This window comes from Sorghum bicolor, chromosome 9 (genome assembly GCF_000003195.3).
Source record: "Sorghum bicolor cultivar BTx623 chromosome 9, Sorghum_bicolor_NCBIv3, whole genome shotgun sequence".
Classification (NCBI taxonomy): domain Eukaryota; kingdom Viridiplantae; phylum Streptophyta; class Magnoliopsida; order Poales; family Poaceae; genus Sorghum; species Sorghum bicolor.
The window spans coordinates 51131306-51145619 of record NC_012878.2 but is presented as its reverse complement, the minus strand read 5'-3'; the positions used below and the strand labels follow the sequence as shown (position 1 = coordinate 51145619).

The following is a 14314-nucleotide window of genomic DNA, read 5'->3' as shown; positions in this document are numbered from 1 at the left end:
TCCTACCTCTTCTCCTAAAGCCGGCGACAGGGGCATAACCTGTCGACGTGTTCTTGGTCTGGGGGCATAACCCGACCAGCAGCCACGGACAGAGGCTACGAGCTCCGTAGCCGCGGTCCTCCTACCCTTGGTCATGGCGTTTGGGCTTTGCAACGCTCCTGCCACGTTCCAGGCCCTGATGAACGATGTCCTGCGGCCGTTCCTTCGCCGTTTTGTGCTGGTATTTTTTGACGACATTTTGATTTACAGCCATACATGGGCAGACCATCTGCGCCACCTGCGCGCCGTCTTCGGGGCGCTCCAGCAGCACCAGCTCTTCGTCAAGCGATCCAAGTGCGCCTTTGCTGCCTCCTCTGTCGCATACCTCGGCCACGTCGTGTCCGCGGCGGGCGTCGCCATGGACCCAGCCAAGGTGCAGGCGGTGCGCGACTGGCCGCTGCCCCGTTCAGCCCGCGCGATACGAGGCTTCCTAGGCCTGGCCGGGTATTACCGGAAGTTCGTCCACCACTACGGCTCCATCGCCGCCCCACTCACCGCTCTTCTCTGGAAGGACGGCTTCTCCTGGACAGCAGATGCGGCTGCTGCGTTTGCCGCCCTCAAGGAGGCGGTCACCTCGGCTCCGGTTCTCGCCATGCCAGACTTCTCCAAGACGTTCGTCGTCGAGTGCGACGCTTCGTCTCACGGCTTCGGGGCGGTGCTGGTCCAGGACAGCCACCCGGTAGCCTTCTTCAGCCGGCCCGTGGCTCCCCGGCATCGTGCTCTCGCCGCCTACGAGCGTGAGTTGATTGGGCTTGTCCAGGCCGTCCGCCACTGGAGGCCGTACCTCTGGGGGCGTCGTTTTTTGGTCAAGACTGACCACTACAGCCTCAAATACCTGCTGGATCAGCGGTTGTCCACCATACCGCAGCACCATTGAGTGGGCAAGCTCCTCGGCTTCGACTTCGCCGTGGAGTACAAGCCGGGACACACCAACGCCGTGGCGGATGCCCTCTCCCGCCACGACACCCCGGAGGAGGGCGTGGTCTTGGTGCTGTCCGGGCCACGCTTCGACTTCATCGAGCGTCTCCGCCAAGCTCACTCCACCGACCCAGCCCTTGCGGCTCTGCTGGACGACATCAAGAGTGGCGCCCGGGCCTTGCCTTGGTCCGTGACGGACGGCATGGTTCACTACGGGGGCCGTCTGTACCTGCCACCAGGCTCCCCGTTACTGCAGGAAATCTTGCTGGGTGTCCACGAAGAAGGCCATGAAGGCGTTCAGCGCACCCTGCATCGTCTCCGACGTGATTTTCATTTTCCTCACATGAAACAGGTGGTGCAGGACTTCGTCCACGCGTGTGCAGTGTGCCAGCGCAACAAGCCAGAGCAGCTGCACCCTGCTGGCCTGCTGTTGCCCCTTCCTGTTCCGCAGGGTGTTTGGACAGACATCGCCATGGACTTCGTCGAGGCGCTGCCGCGTGTCAAGGGCAAGTCCGTCATCTTGACGGTCGTCGACCGCTTCAGCAAGTACGCCCACTTCCTGCCCCTGGCGCACCCGTACTCGGCCGAGACGGTGGCCCAAGCTTTCTTCACCGACATTGTGCGGCTGCACGGCATTCCGCAGTCCATCGTCTCCGACCGTGACCCGGTGTTCACCTCCAACTTCTGGAGGGAGCTGCTGCGTTTGAGCGGCACAAAGCTTCAGATGTCTTCGGCGTTCCACCCGCAGTCCGACGGGCAGTCGGAGTGTGATGTACCTTCGCTGTTTGACAGGTGACCGGCCACGCGACTGGCTGCGCTGGCTGCCATGGGCGGAATATGTCTTCAACACCGCCTTTCAGTCGTCGCTGCGGGAGACGCCGTTCCGCGTCGTGTACGGGCGCGACCCGCCCTCCCTGCGCTCCTACGAACAGGGGGCAACCCGGGTGCCGGCTGTGGCACAGTCCTTGGCCGAACGTGCGGAGTTCATCGACGACATTAGGCATCGCTTGGAGCAGGCCCAGGCTGTACAGAAGCGCGCCTACGACCGCAGCCACCGTCTGGTCGTCTTCCTGGTGGGGGACTCGGTGCTGCTTCGGCTTCGTCACAGGCCGGTGGCGTCTTTGCCGCAGTCGTCTACTGGCAAGCTGAAGCCGCGGTTTTACTGTCCGTACCGCGTCGTCGAGCTCATCAACGACATCGCCGTTCGCTTGGCCTTGCCTCCCCAAGCTCGCCTTTATGACGTGTTCCATGTCGGGCTCCTCAAGAAGTTCCATGGTGACCCCCCGTCGGAGCCACCAGCGCTGACCCAAGTCCGTCACGACGCTATCATTCCTGAGCCCGAGCGTGCGGTCAAGACGCGCCTGGCACGTGGTGTGCGCCAGGTCCTCATTCTCTGGAAAGGGGCGTCACCAGCATCGTCGACATGGGAGGATCTTGACACGTTCCGGGCTGCCTATCCGCTCTTTCAGCTCGAGGACGAGCTGCCTCTCGAGGAGGGGAAAGATGTCATGTACGGGCGCGCACACTCGCGCCGCCGCAGGGCGTGCGACGTCCGTTGCGCAGCAGAGCGCGCTGAGCGCCTGGGTCAGCAAGGAAACAGGCTAGGTGGCTAGGATTATAGGGAATAAAAGATTTAGTTGGTTGTTTCCCTTTCTTAGTTGGTTGCTTTCCTTTCTTAGTCCTAAAGTTTAGGAAGGTTTGTTGGGACTAAAGGCTATATAAGCCTGTGTAATCAGACCTTGAGGATTATCAAAGAATTATCAATCTATCCTACCTCTTCTCCTAAAGCCGGCGATAGGGGGCATTACCCGTCGACGAGTTCTTGGTCTGGGGGCATAACCCGACCAGCAGCCACGGACAGAGGCTACGAGCTCCGTAGTCGCGGTCCTACTGCCCTAGGTCTTGAGGACCTTGACATCCTACCTGGGATATTGTATCAAACTAGGTCAGTTCCTGCGTGTTGCTATGGAATTTAAGAAAACTTTATTGTTGAAAGAAGCAAAATATTTTAGATGAAGGATTATGGAGAGCATGTAGAGAATTTGGAGTTCGCTGAGAGCACGATATGGTGCATTATGTTTCAAATGAAGGAAGCTCGTCGTTGGTGTGATCTCCAATAAATATATTACTAACTTAACTAATAGACTTATTACATGCAGTATGTGTAAGATAGGTTTTAATTCTTTAACTATATAAGAGAAGTGTTATTAGTCTGTTCTCTATGGATAGCACAAACGCAAATCTTGGGAAATCTTGAGCTGCATATACTACATCAACGTGAAGATAGCCGATCATAATGGTAAGGAAAAGATATATTGTTTCTTCAGGAAAAAAGACAACCTGTAGAGATGGTTCCGGAAGGATCCAACTGCATGAGAAAAATATTATTAGAGCATAAGTTAGAAAATGACAAACTTAACTGATGGGCAAGGCAGATATGGACCTTCTGTCTTTGCGATGGCAGCTAATTCATGTTCATTGTTCGAACTAATAAAAACATTAATAAGAACAGCTAATTGAGAAACACCAGATTAATTCCGGGTGTATCTTTTTTTTTCTCTTTTGAAGCAATCTGGAGGGGTTATTCTAAACGACATATGCATGTAATAAAATCAGAATAATCAATCATGTCTCTGAACCAAACAAAAGCATCTAACCGAACCATGATTAAAAAATTTAAATATCTAACAGTGTCTGATATCATTGACTAACCTTATTGACTTAAAAGAGAGAAGTACACAGCAGATGGCTTATGCATAAACAATTAGATAATACACCATAAGTTGATTTGTTGAGAGAGATGAATCACCGATTGGGTTTGTGATCGAATAAAGCTTTGCGATTGGGCAAAGGGAGGTGATCATCAGTTCCTTGCTGTTGCAGCGCTTCATAAATAAGGCCTTGTTTAGTTCCAAAAATTTTTATAAAAATAAACATTATAGCACTTTCGTTTGTATTTGACAAATATTGTCTAATCATGGACTAACTTGGCTCAAAAAATTCATCTCGCAAATTATAGACAAACTGTGTAATTAGTTATTATATATATATATATATATATATATATATATATATATATATATATATATATATATATATATATATATATATATATATAATGATCCATGTATACGCCGCAAGATTCGATGGAACGAGAAATCTGAAATTTTTTATAATTTTTTTTGAACTAAACAAGGCCTAATTGGGTAGAATGACTGGAGAGAGGGGAAGGGACATCACTGTACGTGCTTCACATGACTCACCAGACTACTCTGAAAATATCCAATACACATGGACGCATAATATGTTTGGAGAGTCCAATAGCAAAAATTAAAAGTGATGACGTGGCTTAACGTGGTTATAGAGATATAGATATAAGTATAGATATAGATATGGACCTAGAACTCTTTCGAATTGCTTCCATTTCATTTGACTCACCAGATTCATTGAGCAAGGACGCCCTTTCGGGGTTCGTTCTCATTTGCTTGCTGTGCTGGTGAACTCTTTTGGTGCATGTCTCAGTTCCCAATCATACAGGCATGCAGCAACAGGTACAAGGAGGACAAGTGTACCAAGGAATCCAAGATGAACTTTTCTTTGTCAACACCTGTATCTGTTTCCTTTTTTAAAAAACAAAAAAATATATATATTCTTTTGATCACCTGATTGAGATAAGAATCTCGATCCTAATAAGAAAGATAGAAGTGAAAAAAAAAGCAGTGCTAAACAGTTTTAAACTATCCAAAAATTTCGTTACAAAAAAGTTATGTAAACTGTGAACATGGTTGAGGATCATGCCATCTTCCCTGAGGAGTTGTTCTTTTTTAGCCCCCTCCACTGTGCGTCCGTGGCTCTGTGCCACACCTCATCGCTGGCACGTGGGACCCTGGTGTCAGTAATGAGTTGGCTGTGCTGATCCCGTTCCCGCCCCCTGATCCCCACCAAGGGGCGGCGGCTCATGACTCGACCCGCGAATCAGACGTCCTCGTGGATCCCCGAAACCGCACCGATCATCATCATTCATCACACCGTAGAATAAGCACCCAGCTCCTCGTGATCATCGGCTCTCGGCACGACCACGCACCACGGCCTTTCGCTCAAGGTGCCAGCCGTGTGCCGACTACCTGCCGACCCACAGGTCACAGGTGAGGCCACAGCCCCAGAGGCGTCGCGGCCGCGGCCAGTGACAGTTGGGGTTGGGGTCGGAGCTAGCCCTCCAGCCGCCGCCGAGCCGGACGGGCAGGCAGGCGGGCCAGGGCCAGAGCCAGAGGTCAGAGGACGCCGCTGCCCCTATTAAAGCCGCCGTGCGTGTGCCCTGCCCCTGCACTGCACAGGCACAGCATCCATCCACCCAGGCACCCAGCCACCACCGCCTCCCCCTCACGATCCGGCCCCCGCTTCGTCTAGGAACCTCCGCCGCCGCGCCCCGTCCCGGCGTCCCCGACCACTGCTCCGTCTCGTCCGGCCAGGTACGCATCGCCCCGACCCGTCCGTCACCTTTGATCGCACGCGCGGCAGGATCCCTGTAGTCGTAGATCGCGCCGTCCGTTGTGATGCCACCCTTTTTGTTTGTGCTCCGCCTTTGACGTTGGGCGCGGCGTGCCTTCCGGATCTGTCCCTGTTGCTGTGTTGATTTTTTTACTCGTAGCGTAGTAATAGTCTTGTCACGTCGTGGTAGTTAAATGTAAGAACCGGTGATAATTGCCAAAGATTGTCATACGAATTCTCGAATTCCATCTGCATTTTTATGTACCTTCCTAGTCATCTGATAGTTGACATCATATTCCTTGTGCTTTCTTGCCAGTAATCCAATCCATCGATCGGGATCACCGGTCCAGCAAAGATGTCAACTGCCTTCACCGTCCCACGACTGTCCGTCCCCAAATCCGGGGCAAGCTACCACCAGACCGCCGCCGCTCCGGCGGCGGCCAAGAAGACCGTCTCCTTGGTCAGCTACACGAGGCAGCAGGCGCCGCACGCGTCAGGGATACTACTACGGCTGTCCAGCTCCAGCAGGTTCGTGGCGGCGTCCGCAGCGGCCGTGCACAAGGTGAGGCTGGTGGGGCCGGACGGGACGGAGCAGGAGTTCGAGGCCCCCGAGGACACGTACATCCTCGAGGCGGCCGAGAACGCCGGGGTGGAGCTGCCCTTCTCCTGCCGCGCCGGGTCCTGCTCCACCTGCGCCGGGAAGATGTCGAGCGGAGAGGTCGACCAGTCCGAGGGGTCGTTCCTCGACGAGGGCCAGATGGCCGACGGGTACCTCCTCACCTGCATCTCCTACCCCAAGGCGGACTGCGTCATCCATACCCACAAGGAGGAGGAGCTGTACTAGAGGCTTTGAATTGCTTATGCATCTGTGGTTGCTTGCTCCAATGGTGCCGCGTTCGTTGAGGTTCCACCATCCATGACAGGGGAACGGGGGGTTCGTTGTTGAGATGGACTAGTTCTTGTCATCAGTTTCGGTGGTCGTTTCGATGAATTTATGGTATATGAGTTGTGACAATAATTATGGCAATATATGGTTTCGCAATTCAAACTGCAAATTTGACCAGCAATGGCAATGTACCATATGAGAACTTGTGAAATTGGCATTGTGTTCAATTGGCTAGTTTGGCTCGGGCTTTCAGTTTCCACATCGATTTGGAGGTCATTTTGGGCCCAAAGTTGGTGCTTAGTGTTGCAAGATGGAAGCCCAACTATTATATGGGGGTTGCCAGATGAGCGCACTATGTCACTGTCGGTCATAAGTCATAACTCATAACGATTCAGCAACATAAGTATCTCCATTTTATTTGGGCCCAGAGCCATTGCGTTCTCTGGATGGATGATTACTCCTTTCCTAAAGTGAAGTCTAAACGTACGTGGAACCTCTGAAAATTCTGAATGCTGAATGTATGATGTTATTTGTTTAAACTGTTCTTTACTAATGTGATGTTTCTTTTCACCTTCAGTTTTCAGAAACAAATTCAGACTTTCAGAAGTTCAGAGCTCAGATGCAGGATGTTGATATATATATTGTCTGTCCTCTGCGCTATATATGTTATATTTAGCTGAGCTACCCTCACTAAGTGCGTGTTGATCTGTCGTCCGTTCGCTTGTCTTATCAGCCGTACTTTTTCTGCCAGTCAGCAGTGTTTTTCTCTCACAATAAATCAGTTAACGGTAATTTCAGCTATGTCAGATCAGCGAACAGGTTTATATATATGCGTTCTCCACTTATTCAGTCGGCACTGCTCTCTGTTCAAGTGTTCATCTGCGCAGTTCGGCACCGCTAGCGCAACAGCAATCGCTTCCGTTCCGCATCATCCAAATTGTAGATCAGCATCAAGCCATTAACACACCTCTTTTTTTTTCTTGTCATTTTCACGGTGCGCTGACGCATCTTGTCTGTTCAATCCACCGAACATTTGCTCACAACCAAAGAAAGAACACACAATGAGAATGAAAAATGCTGGAGAGAGAAATAAATAGGTACATCAAAATTACAATTCAAATCAATGCCCCACGTGTCCTTTTGGAGGAATGCAGACTTTTAAACCCTGCAACAAAGCAAGAATCTTAATTATAGCTTGGATCCGACAAGGTATAGAAAACTGGCTTCTTCCTCCCATTCTGCCGATCGTTGAATGTTCAGCATTCACAGTCGCATTCAGTAACTATGTTCGCATATTTACATACCTGATGAAGTAATGAGCCAAACAAAGAAGATTTTTTCCTGGCGACCGTGCTGGCGTCTACAAAAAGATCAAGAACCTGAGATCAGAGACGCAAGCTTTCGCTGTCATGGCCACCATCAGGCGTGACGGGATGACGTGGAGCCTTTAATTCTTGGTCAGCGACCACTACCTGTCAGCAGTCATCCGCTCCTGCTGCCCGCCGCCGGAACGAACGAAGCCAACTCCAACCAAGCTAACGACGACGACGACGCCACGAAAGGCCCATGCAGCACCGTGCGCGTGTAGTAGCCGGCGGCGGCCGGCGCTCCGGCGTGCACGATGTACGGGGTAGCGTACACGGCAGGCACGAGCCTTTCACTGTTCCGTCGTCATATGTCAGGCATACGCACTGTATCTAGACATAACGTATATTAAGTGCGTGATAAAATCAATATATATGAAAAATTAAAATGACTTGCAATTTAAGTGGTGAAATCAATATATATGAAAAATTAAAATGACTTACAATTTAAAATGAACGAAATAAATAGAAGATTTTACATTTACTCCCTCCGTCCACAAATAAATGCACTTTTCGAGAAGTCAAACTTTTTAAATTTTGACTAGAAATATATCAAATAATATCAATATTTGTAGCTATAAATAAGTATATTATAAAAATATATTTCATGTTCAATCTAATTATACATATTACATATGATAAATATTAGTATAATTTTATACATATTTGGTTAAATTTAAAAATATTTGACTTCTTAAAAAATGAGATGAGATGTGCACTTATTTGTGGACAGAGGGAGTATTTGGAATACATGAATTTTCCACTGGATTTTTTTTGTTATTGGAATGCCTTCTTTGTTTTGCTTATCCACGGAAGGCAGGCCGTGCCTGGGACCAGCAGCCGTCTCCGAAAGCGATGCGTTTTTCGTGACCTGGAGCGTATATAGTACATATACATACATAGAAAGTGCATGTATGTATGACAGACCAGGCAGAGTCCACGACTATAAAAGAGCAAGGGGTGTACATGTACTCGGGTAGCGCGACCCGACCGGGCCCGGCCCAGAGGAGCGGAGCGCGCGCCCGCATCGCCTGCCCCTGAGGCCAGGCACGAGGGAGAGGGAGGCCGAGCGTCGAGAGGGGGGAGCGAGCCCCCAGACGAGCCATGGCGCGGGCGGACGACCACCGCACCGTGACCATGCGCTCCTCCCCGCTTCCGCCTCCGCGCTGCGTCGTCGTCGTCCTCCTCCTCCTGCTGCCGCTGCCGCTGCCGCTGCTCTCGCTCCTCTCAGGTGCGTGTACGGGTGCTAGCGCCGGAGCACGCGTTGTTCTCTCGCTGTTCATGTCCACGGCGTTGCTTTTGCAGTAGTAGTAGTTAGGAGTAGATGCGTTCCTGGTTTCGGAATTGTTGAGATTGAGATTGAGATTTCGCGCTCCTTATGAATTCTGATTGGCAGGCCACATGCATGCATGGAATTATGGAAACAAATTTGAATTTTCCTTCTGTATCTGTTAGTATTACTGGCTGCTTCTCCGTTTCCTATCAGTTAATTAGTAGGAGGGAATTATAGCCATTGAGTTCATATTTTCCTGATCCTTTGTTTACCATGGTACTCCTAGATTAGACCATCCTTCCTGTATGTGTATCACGTAGAGCAAAACAGCTGTTCTATTTTTTTTCCCACAATATAATGGCCTCGACTCCTCGAGCATTGCTAGCTGCTGCATCGCGAGGTCCTTTTCGTGGGTTACTTCAGCTAATTTTTCAGTCGGCCGGTCCGTCCGACGTGGGTTTGACAGGCAAAAGAATTAAGGCCTTGTTTAGATCCAATTTTTTTTTTTTGAATTTTGACATTGTAGCACTTTCGTTTTTATTTGACAAACATTGTCCAATCATAAAGTAACTAGTCTTAAAAGATTCGTTTCACGATTTACCGATAAACTGTGTAATTAGTTATTCTTTTTATTTATATTTAATGCTCCATGCATATACCACAAAATTCGATGTGACGGAGAATCTTATAAATTTTTGGATTTTTGGGTGCATCTAAACAAGTCCTAAATATGTCCACGTCATACGCGCGAGCCCCCTTGTTGAAATCACGTATGCCTGATTTGACATTTCCTTGAATTTTTCCACACGATCGCATGCGATGCTGATGAAATTCCGCTGTGGCGCACGGCTTGTTGTGAAATCGACGTCCGTCCTACCCATAGTGAGCACCACAACAAGCCTGTTTACGTGTGAAACTGTGAAAGGAACCCCTTGATATTTTTGTTCTTCATTCAGATCAGTTGTACTACTCTGCCGACCCAATTATCACTAGGATTAACTTAATTAGGATGAAATATAGTACGTATAGTTTCGTCAGCAATATTGTATGTCGTTGATACATTGATGTCGTTGAAATGGAGGGAGAACTAGTATATCATGCCGACCTAATTATCACTAGAAAGGTTCGCGCCAAACAAAAAAATCACTAGCAAGGATATTAACTAGGATGCGATGAGAGATACGTACATCTCACAATATAGTTCTTTCGTCAGCAATGTACGTCGTCGTTAACTTAAATCTGAATATTTAATTACCCGACCCTGATTGCAATTGCAGCCATCAATGTTGCGTCGGCGGCGACAGCGGCGGCGCCACTCAAGTTCGGCATCAACTACGGGCAGATCGCGAACAACCTCCCGCACCCGGCGCAGGTGTCGGGCCTGCTGCAGTCGCTGAACGTGAACCGCGTGAAGCTCTACGACGCCGACCCGGCCGTGCTCACGGCGTTCGCCGGCACGGGCGTGGAGTTCATCGTCGGCAACGAGGACCTCTTCAACCTGACGGACGCGCGCAAGGCCCGGGCCTGGGTGGCGCAGCACGTGCAGCCGTTCCTTCCCGGCACGCGCATCACCTGCATCACCGTCGGGAACGAGGTGCTCTCCGGCAAGGACACGGCCGCCATGCAGAGCCTGCTCCCGGCGATGCAGGCCGTGTACCAGGCGGTGGTGGCGCTGGGCCTCGCCGGGCAGGTGAACGTCTCGACGGCGCACTCGGTGAACATCCTCGCCAGCAGCTACCCGCCGTCGTCGGGCGCGTTCCGGGAGGAGCTCGCGGAGTACATCCAGCCGATCCTCAACTTCCACGCCGAGGTCGGCTCGCCGTTCCTCATCAACGCGTACCCGTTCTTCGCCTACAAGGCGAGCCCCGGGACCGTGTCGCTGCCGTACGTGCTGTTCGAGCCCAACGCCGGCGTGGTGGACCCCAACACCAACCTCACCTACGACAACATGCTCTACGCCCAGATCGACGCCGTGTACGCGGCCATGAAGGCCATGGGCCACACGGACCTCACCGTCAGGATCTCCGAGACCGGGTGGCCGTCCAAGGGGGACGACGACGAGGTGGGCGCCACCGTGGCCAACGCCGCGGCCTACAACGGGAACCTCATGAAGAGGATCGCCATGGGCCAGGGCACGCCGCTCAAGCCACGCGTCCCCGTCGACGTGTTCGTCTTCGCGCTCTTCAACGAGGACATGAAGCCCGGCCCGACGTCGGAGAGGAACTACGGCTTGTTTTACCCCAACGGCACCCAGGTGTACAACCTCGGGTTCGACGGAGCGGCATTCAGCCCATCATCGCCGACGTACTCCTCTTCTTCCAAGCTGCCGGCGGTAAGGAAATTCTGAGATTTATCATTGGCTAAATTAACTAGTATAAGAATCAAGTTTATTACATTTCTGTCGTCATCACGAGGAGCTTAATAATCCATTGTGATCACTGTTGCAGATTACATTTCAGATGGCGGTGGTTGTCCTACTCGCTGGCTTCTTCCTATGACCATCCTAGCTACACAGTACCGTGCGTGAAGATTATTGCTATTTTTCTTTTTCTTTTTTTGCGAACGACTATTGCTATTTTTTTTTTTTTGACTAACCCCATATGTGCCTTCATTGGCCATCATACTAGCTACCAGAGCCCATAATAGTCTGACTTGAGGTATTAGCTTAATTATGTGACAGTACTTCCTGTTCAGCTGACTTGATAATGCATATTTTTTTATATAAAAAAAGAAATTTCAATTATACATTTCTGTTTGGTGTCATGGTAGACTTTTTTTTCTCGTTATATATATTTTAGATTAAGGAATAAAATGTATTTCAGCCTTTCACATTCACCAATGAATCGGTACAACCGACCAATACAGAAAAAGAACGGAAACTACAACCCGCTCTGTTGCAAACTTCTCTGTTGCTTCCAAAGAGTGCACACACGGACGACAAACTCATCACAGAACTTAAAAAACAAAGACACTTAAGATCTACAAACTTCTCTGTTGCTTCCAACCCGCTCTTCCAAAAACCTTTGACAACATAACTTCCAAGCACATGCATCCATTCTCTTCAACATCATCCTCCAGTAAAATTACCTGTATGAACGAGTTAGATTTTTTCTTATCCGATACTATATCATTTCCATTCAACCACAAAAATCAGCACATCACCAGCAAAACCAACATTATCCGGCTTCTCAAACTTGGGATAAAATTACTAAGCCACGAGCCAAACATGTGAATATTATTTTTGGGTGGTTGAAAGTGATGAACAATGCATTCCACAAGAATCATCATCATACGACACTCGAAAAAGAGAGGTTTCACTGTCTCCTTTAGCTTGGTTCGCTTTATCTTTTATAAATATAAGATCCCTCTTTTTAAATATCCGAGGAAAATCGGGAGCTTTGTCTTTCAAAACGAATCTTTTCCACCATTCATTTCCTTCATGATCTCCCTATATAAAGATTGAGTCGAAAATTCACCATTTTTCCTCAACGGCCACAAAAAACCTATCCTTATTCTTACTCAAATTGATGGACAACTAAGGAGACCAAATTTCACTGCCCTTCTAAACGATATGTTCAAAGGGGTCGAGCTGTTTTTGACCAATCCACAGGTCATTTTTAAAAACTAGTCTCATTGCCACTATTAACCTTGAACGCTTCTTATGTTTTTAGGGGTGGATTTAGCACCTGGGCTGCCAGGGCTGCAGCTCGAGGTGTAGCCCCAAAATCTTCAGTAACAGCTCTGCTATGTAGTGCAAAAAGAGCTCAAGCAAATAGCCTTTAGCCTCACTCAACATAGCCTCAGCGCCTCCTAACAGTTCTGTGATTGAATTTTAGCTAAATTCCTACCCTTTTAAGGCCTTGTTTGGATGTAGCCGGATTCACATCAATCCATATATGTTGGGGTGGATTGGAGTGGAATTTAAACTAAATTCCACCTCAATCCACTCCAACACATGTGGATTGAGTTGAATCCGACAACATCCAAACAAGGCCTAAAGGGTGTAATGCTAGTAAATTTCTAGCCTTCAATAATTTAGCCCCCGATCCTAAACCATTTGTGAATCCGCCACTGCATGTTTTAGCATAAGGTCTTTAACGTCCATAAGACCTGCCCAAAAATTTAGAATCATACCCTTTAGATGCTATTGGAGGTCATCGATCGGCTGAGCATCAAAGTCGATTTTCAAAACCTCAAGTACAAATAAGTAGCAAGGTTATTCTAACCAGGTCATACAGTACGCTAGTACGTATTTCATACAGTTATGATATCCTGACTTTTGTTGAGAAAAGTTTGAGCCATGGAATCGAGTAGTTTGTCAACCTCTGTTGACCCATTATGTTAGGTGGTCGGTCATCCTGAATCTGGAGGCAACATATACATGTTTGGCCTTTTCCACCTCCGGCGCGCCATACGACGGCTGTCTTCAGGCAGCGTATCCCTCAGGGACGACAGGGAGGGGCAGGCCGATGGTTAATCAGTTCTTGCTTGCGCTGCCAATGCCAGCCCTGAGAGCTCCACACCGACCAACCGAAGAGGACCCGCCTTGCTCGCGTCATCTAGAAAAGAATCGAACAAGAATTAGCACAGGAGGGAACGAGATTGGGCGAGACTAGAGCATGCTTCTTCCATTTGATTTGACAGCTACTTTTCAGAAGCAAATGTTGCTTTGGCCAAATTGGGGTCTGCTGCCGTTGAACGCTTGCTGTTGTCGTTAAAACCTTGAGAACAGGGCATTTTTTTCTACTGAGAGAGGTCCAAACTAACTAACTTTTCAAAATGAACTTACCAGTCTACAAAACAAAATTAATTAGGTCAAACTAAGATCAATGCTTCTCTGTTTGCTGCTACTGCTCTCTGTCTATATGATACATGGTCATCTGTTGATTTATTCCTCATTCTGTTTGACACAACCGAAAAGTTTTGACAGTGATCTCACGGCTTCTTGTACTTTATGTGCAGGTTTATCAAGATTTTTTGTGCCCTTTATCAGTTGATTGGATTGTAAGGTTGTAAAGTTTTCTAGATGCAGAGAGCCGCTGCAAAGTTTTGAAAGCATGAGTTGAATTGGAATAGAATGTAGAAGTGCCCAGATTAGTTCTCTAGATGAAGCGAGCTGCGAGCATGTGACTGAATTGATCGTCGGGTGTTTGTTTTGTTTTGTTCTTTCGCTATATTAATAAAGTCCATCAGATTTCTCAGTGTCCTTTTTGTTCGGTGTCAGTTGTGCTCATGCCAAAGTTTTTGTGGCTCCAGTTAGTTGTCAAACAACATTTTACAAATCAACCGTTGTGACTTCATGGTTGCTGCTCCATTTCTGACTTATATATCAGGTTTCTTTTGCCT

The 14314-nt window shown here is 48.7% G+C and overlaps 2 protein-coding genes across 3 annotated transcripts; both read left to right on the top strand.

Annotated features, from left to right (window-relative positions):
• LOC8058532 (ferredoxin-6, chloroplastic) lies at positions 5130-6558 on the top strand. The gene is made up of 2 exons (XM_002441136.2): positions 5130-5426; positions 5762-6558. Exon 2 carries the CDS (start codon positions 5801-5803, stop codon positions 6287-6289), a length of 489 nt encoding a protein of 162 aa, XP_002441181.1. The 5' UTR covers positions 5130-5426; positions 5762-5800; the 3' UTR covers positions 6290-6558.
• On the top strand, positions 8657-14254 carry LOC8058531 (glucan endo-1,3-beta-glucosidase 14). 2 transcript variants are annotated; one of them, XM_021448289.1, is made up of 4 exons: positions 8657-8926; positions 10246-11300; positions 11416-11487; positions 13931-14254. In XM_021448289.1, the coding sequence occupies exons 1-3, from the start codon at positions 8800-8802 to the stop codon at positions 11464-11466; spliced, it is 1233 nt and encodes a 410-aa protein (XP_021303964.1). In that variant the 5' UTR covers positions 8657-8799; the 3' UTR covers positions 11467-11487; positions 13931-14254. The 2 variants fall into 2 exon arrangements, with proteins under 2 accessions (XP_021303964.1, XP_002441180.1); XM_002441135.2 differs by lacking the exon at positions 13931-14254 and having other exon boundaries at positions 8658-8926; positions 11416-11715.

What these genes read in the sequence shown, in the direction of transcription:
- LOC8058532 (XM_002441136.2), top strand. Translation starts at nt 5,801, where the DNA reads ATGTCAACTGCCTTCACCGTCCCACGACTGTCCGTCCCCAAATCCGGG.
- LOC8058531 (XM_021448289.1), top strand. Translation starts at nt 8,800, where the DNA reads ATGGCGCGGGCGGACGACCACCGCACCGTGACCATGCGCTCCTCCCCG. An exon ending in GCTGCTCTCGCTCCTCTCAG is followed by an intron (nt 8,927 to 10,245) that starts GTGCGTGTACGG and finishes TTGCAATTGCAG; the next exon opens with CCATCAATGTTGCGTCGGCG. An exon ending in CTTCTTCCAAGCTGCCGGCG is followed by an intron (nt 11,301 to 11,415) that starts GTAAGGAAATTC and finishes TCACTGTTGCAG; the next exon opens with ATTACATTTCAGATGGCGGT.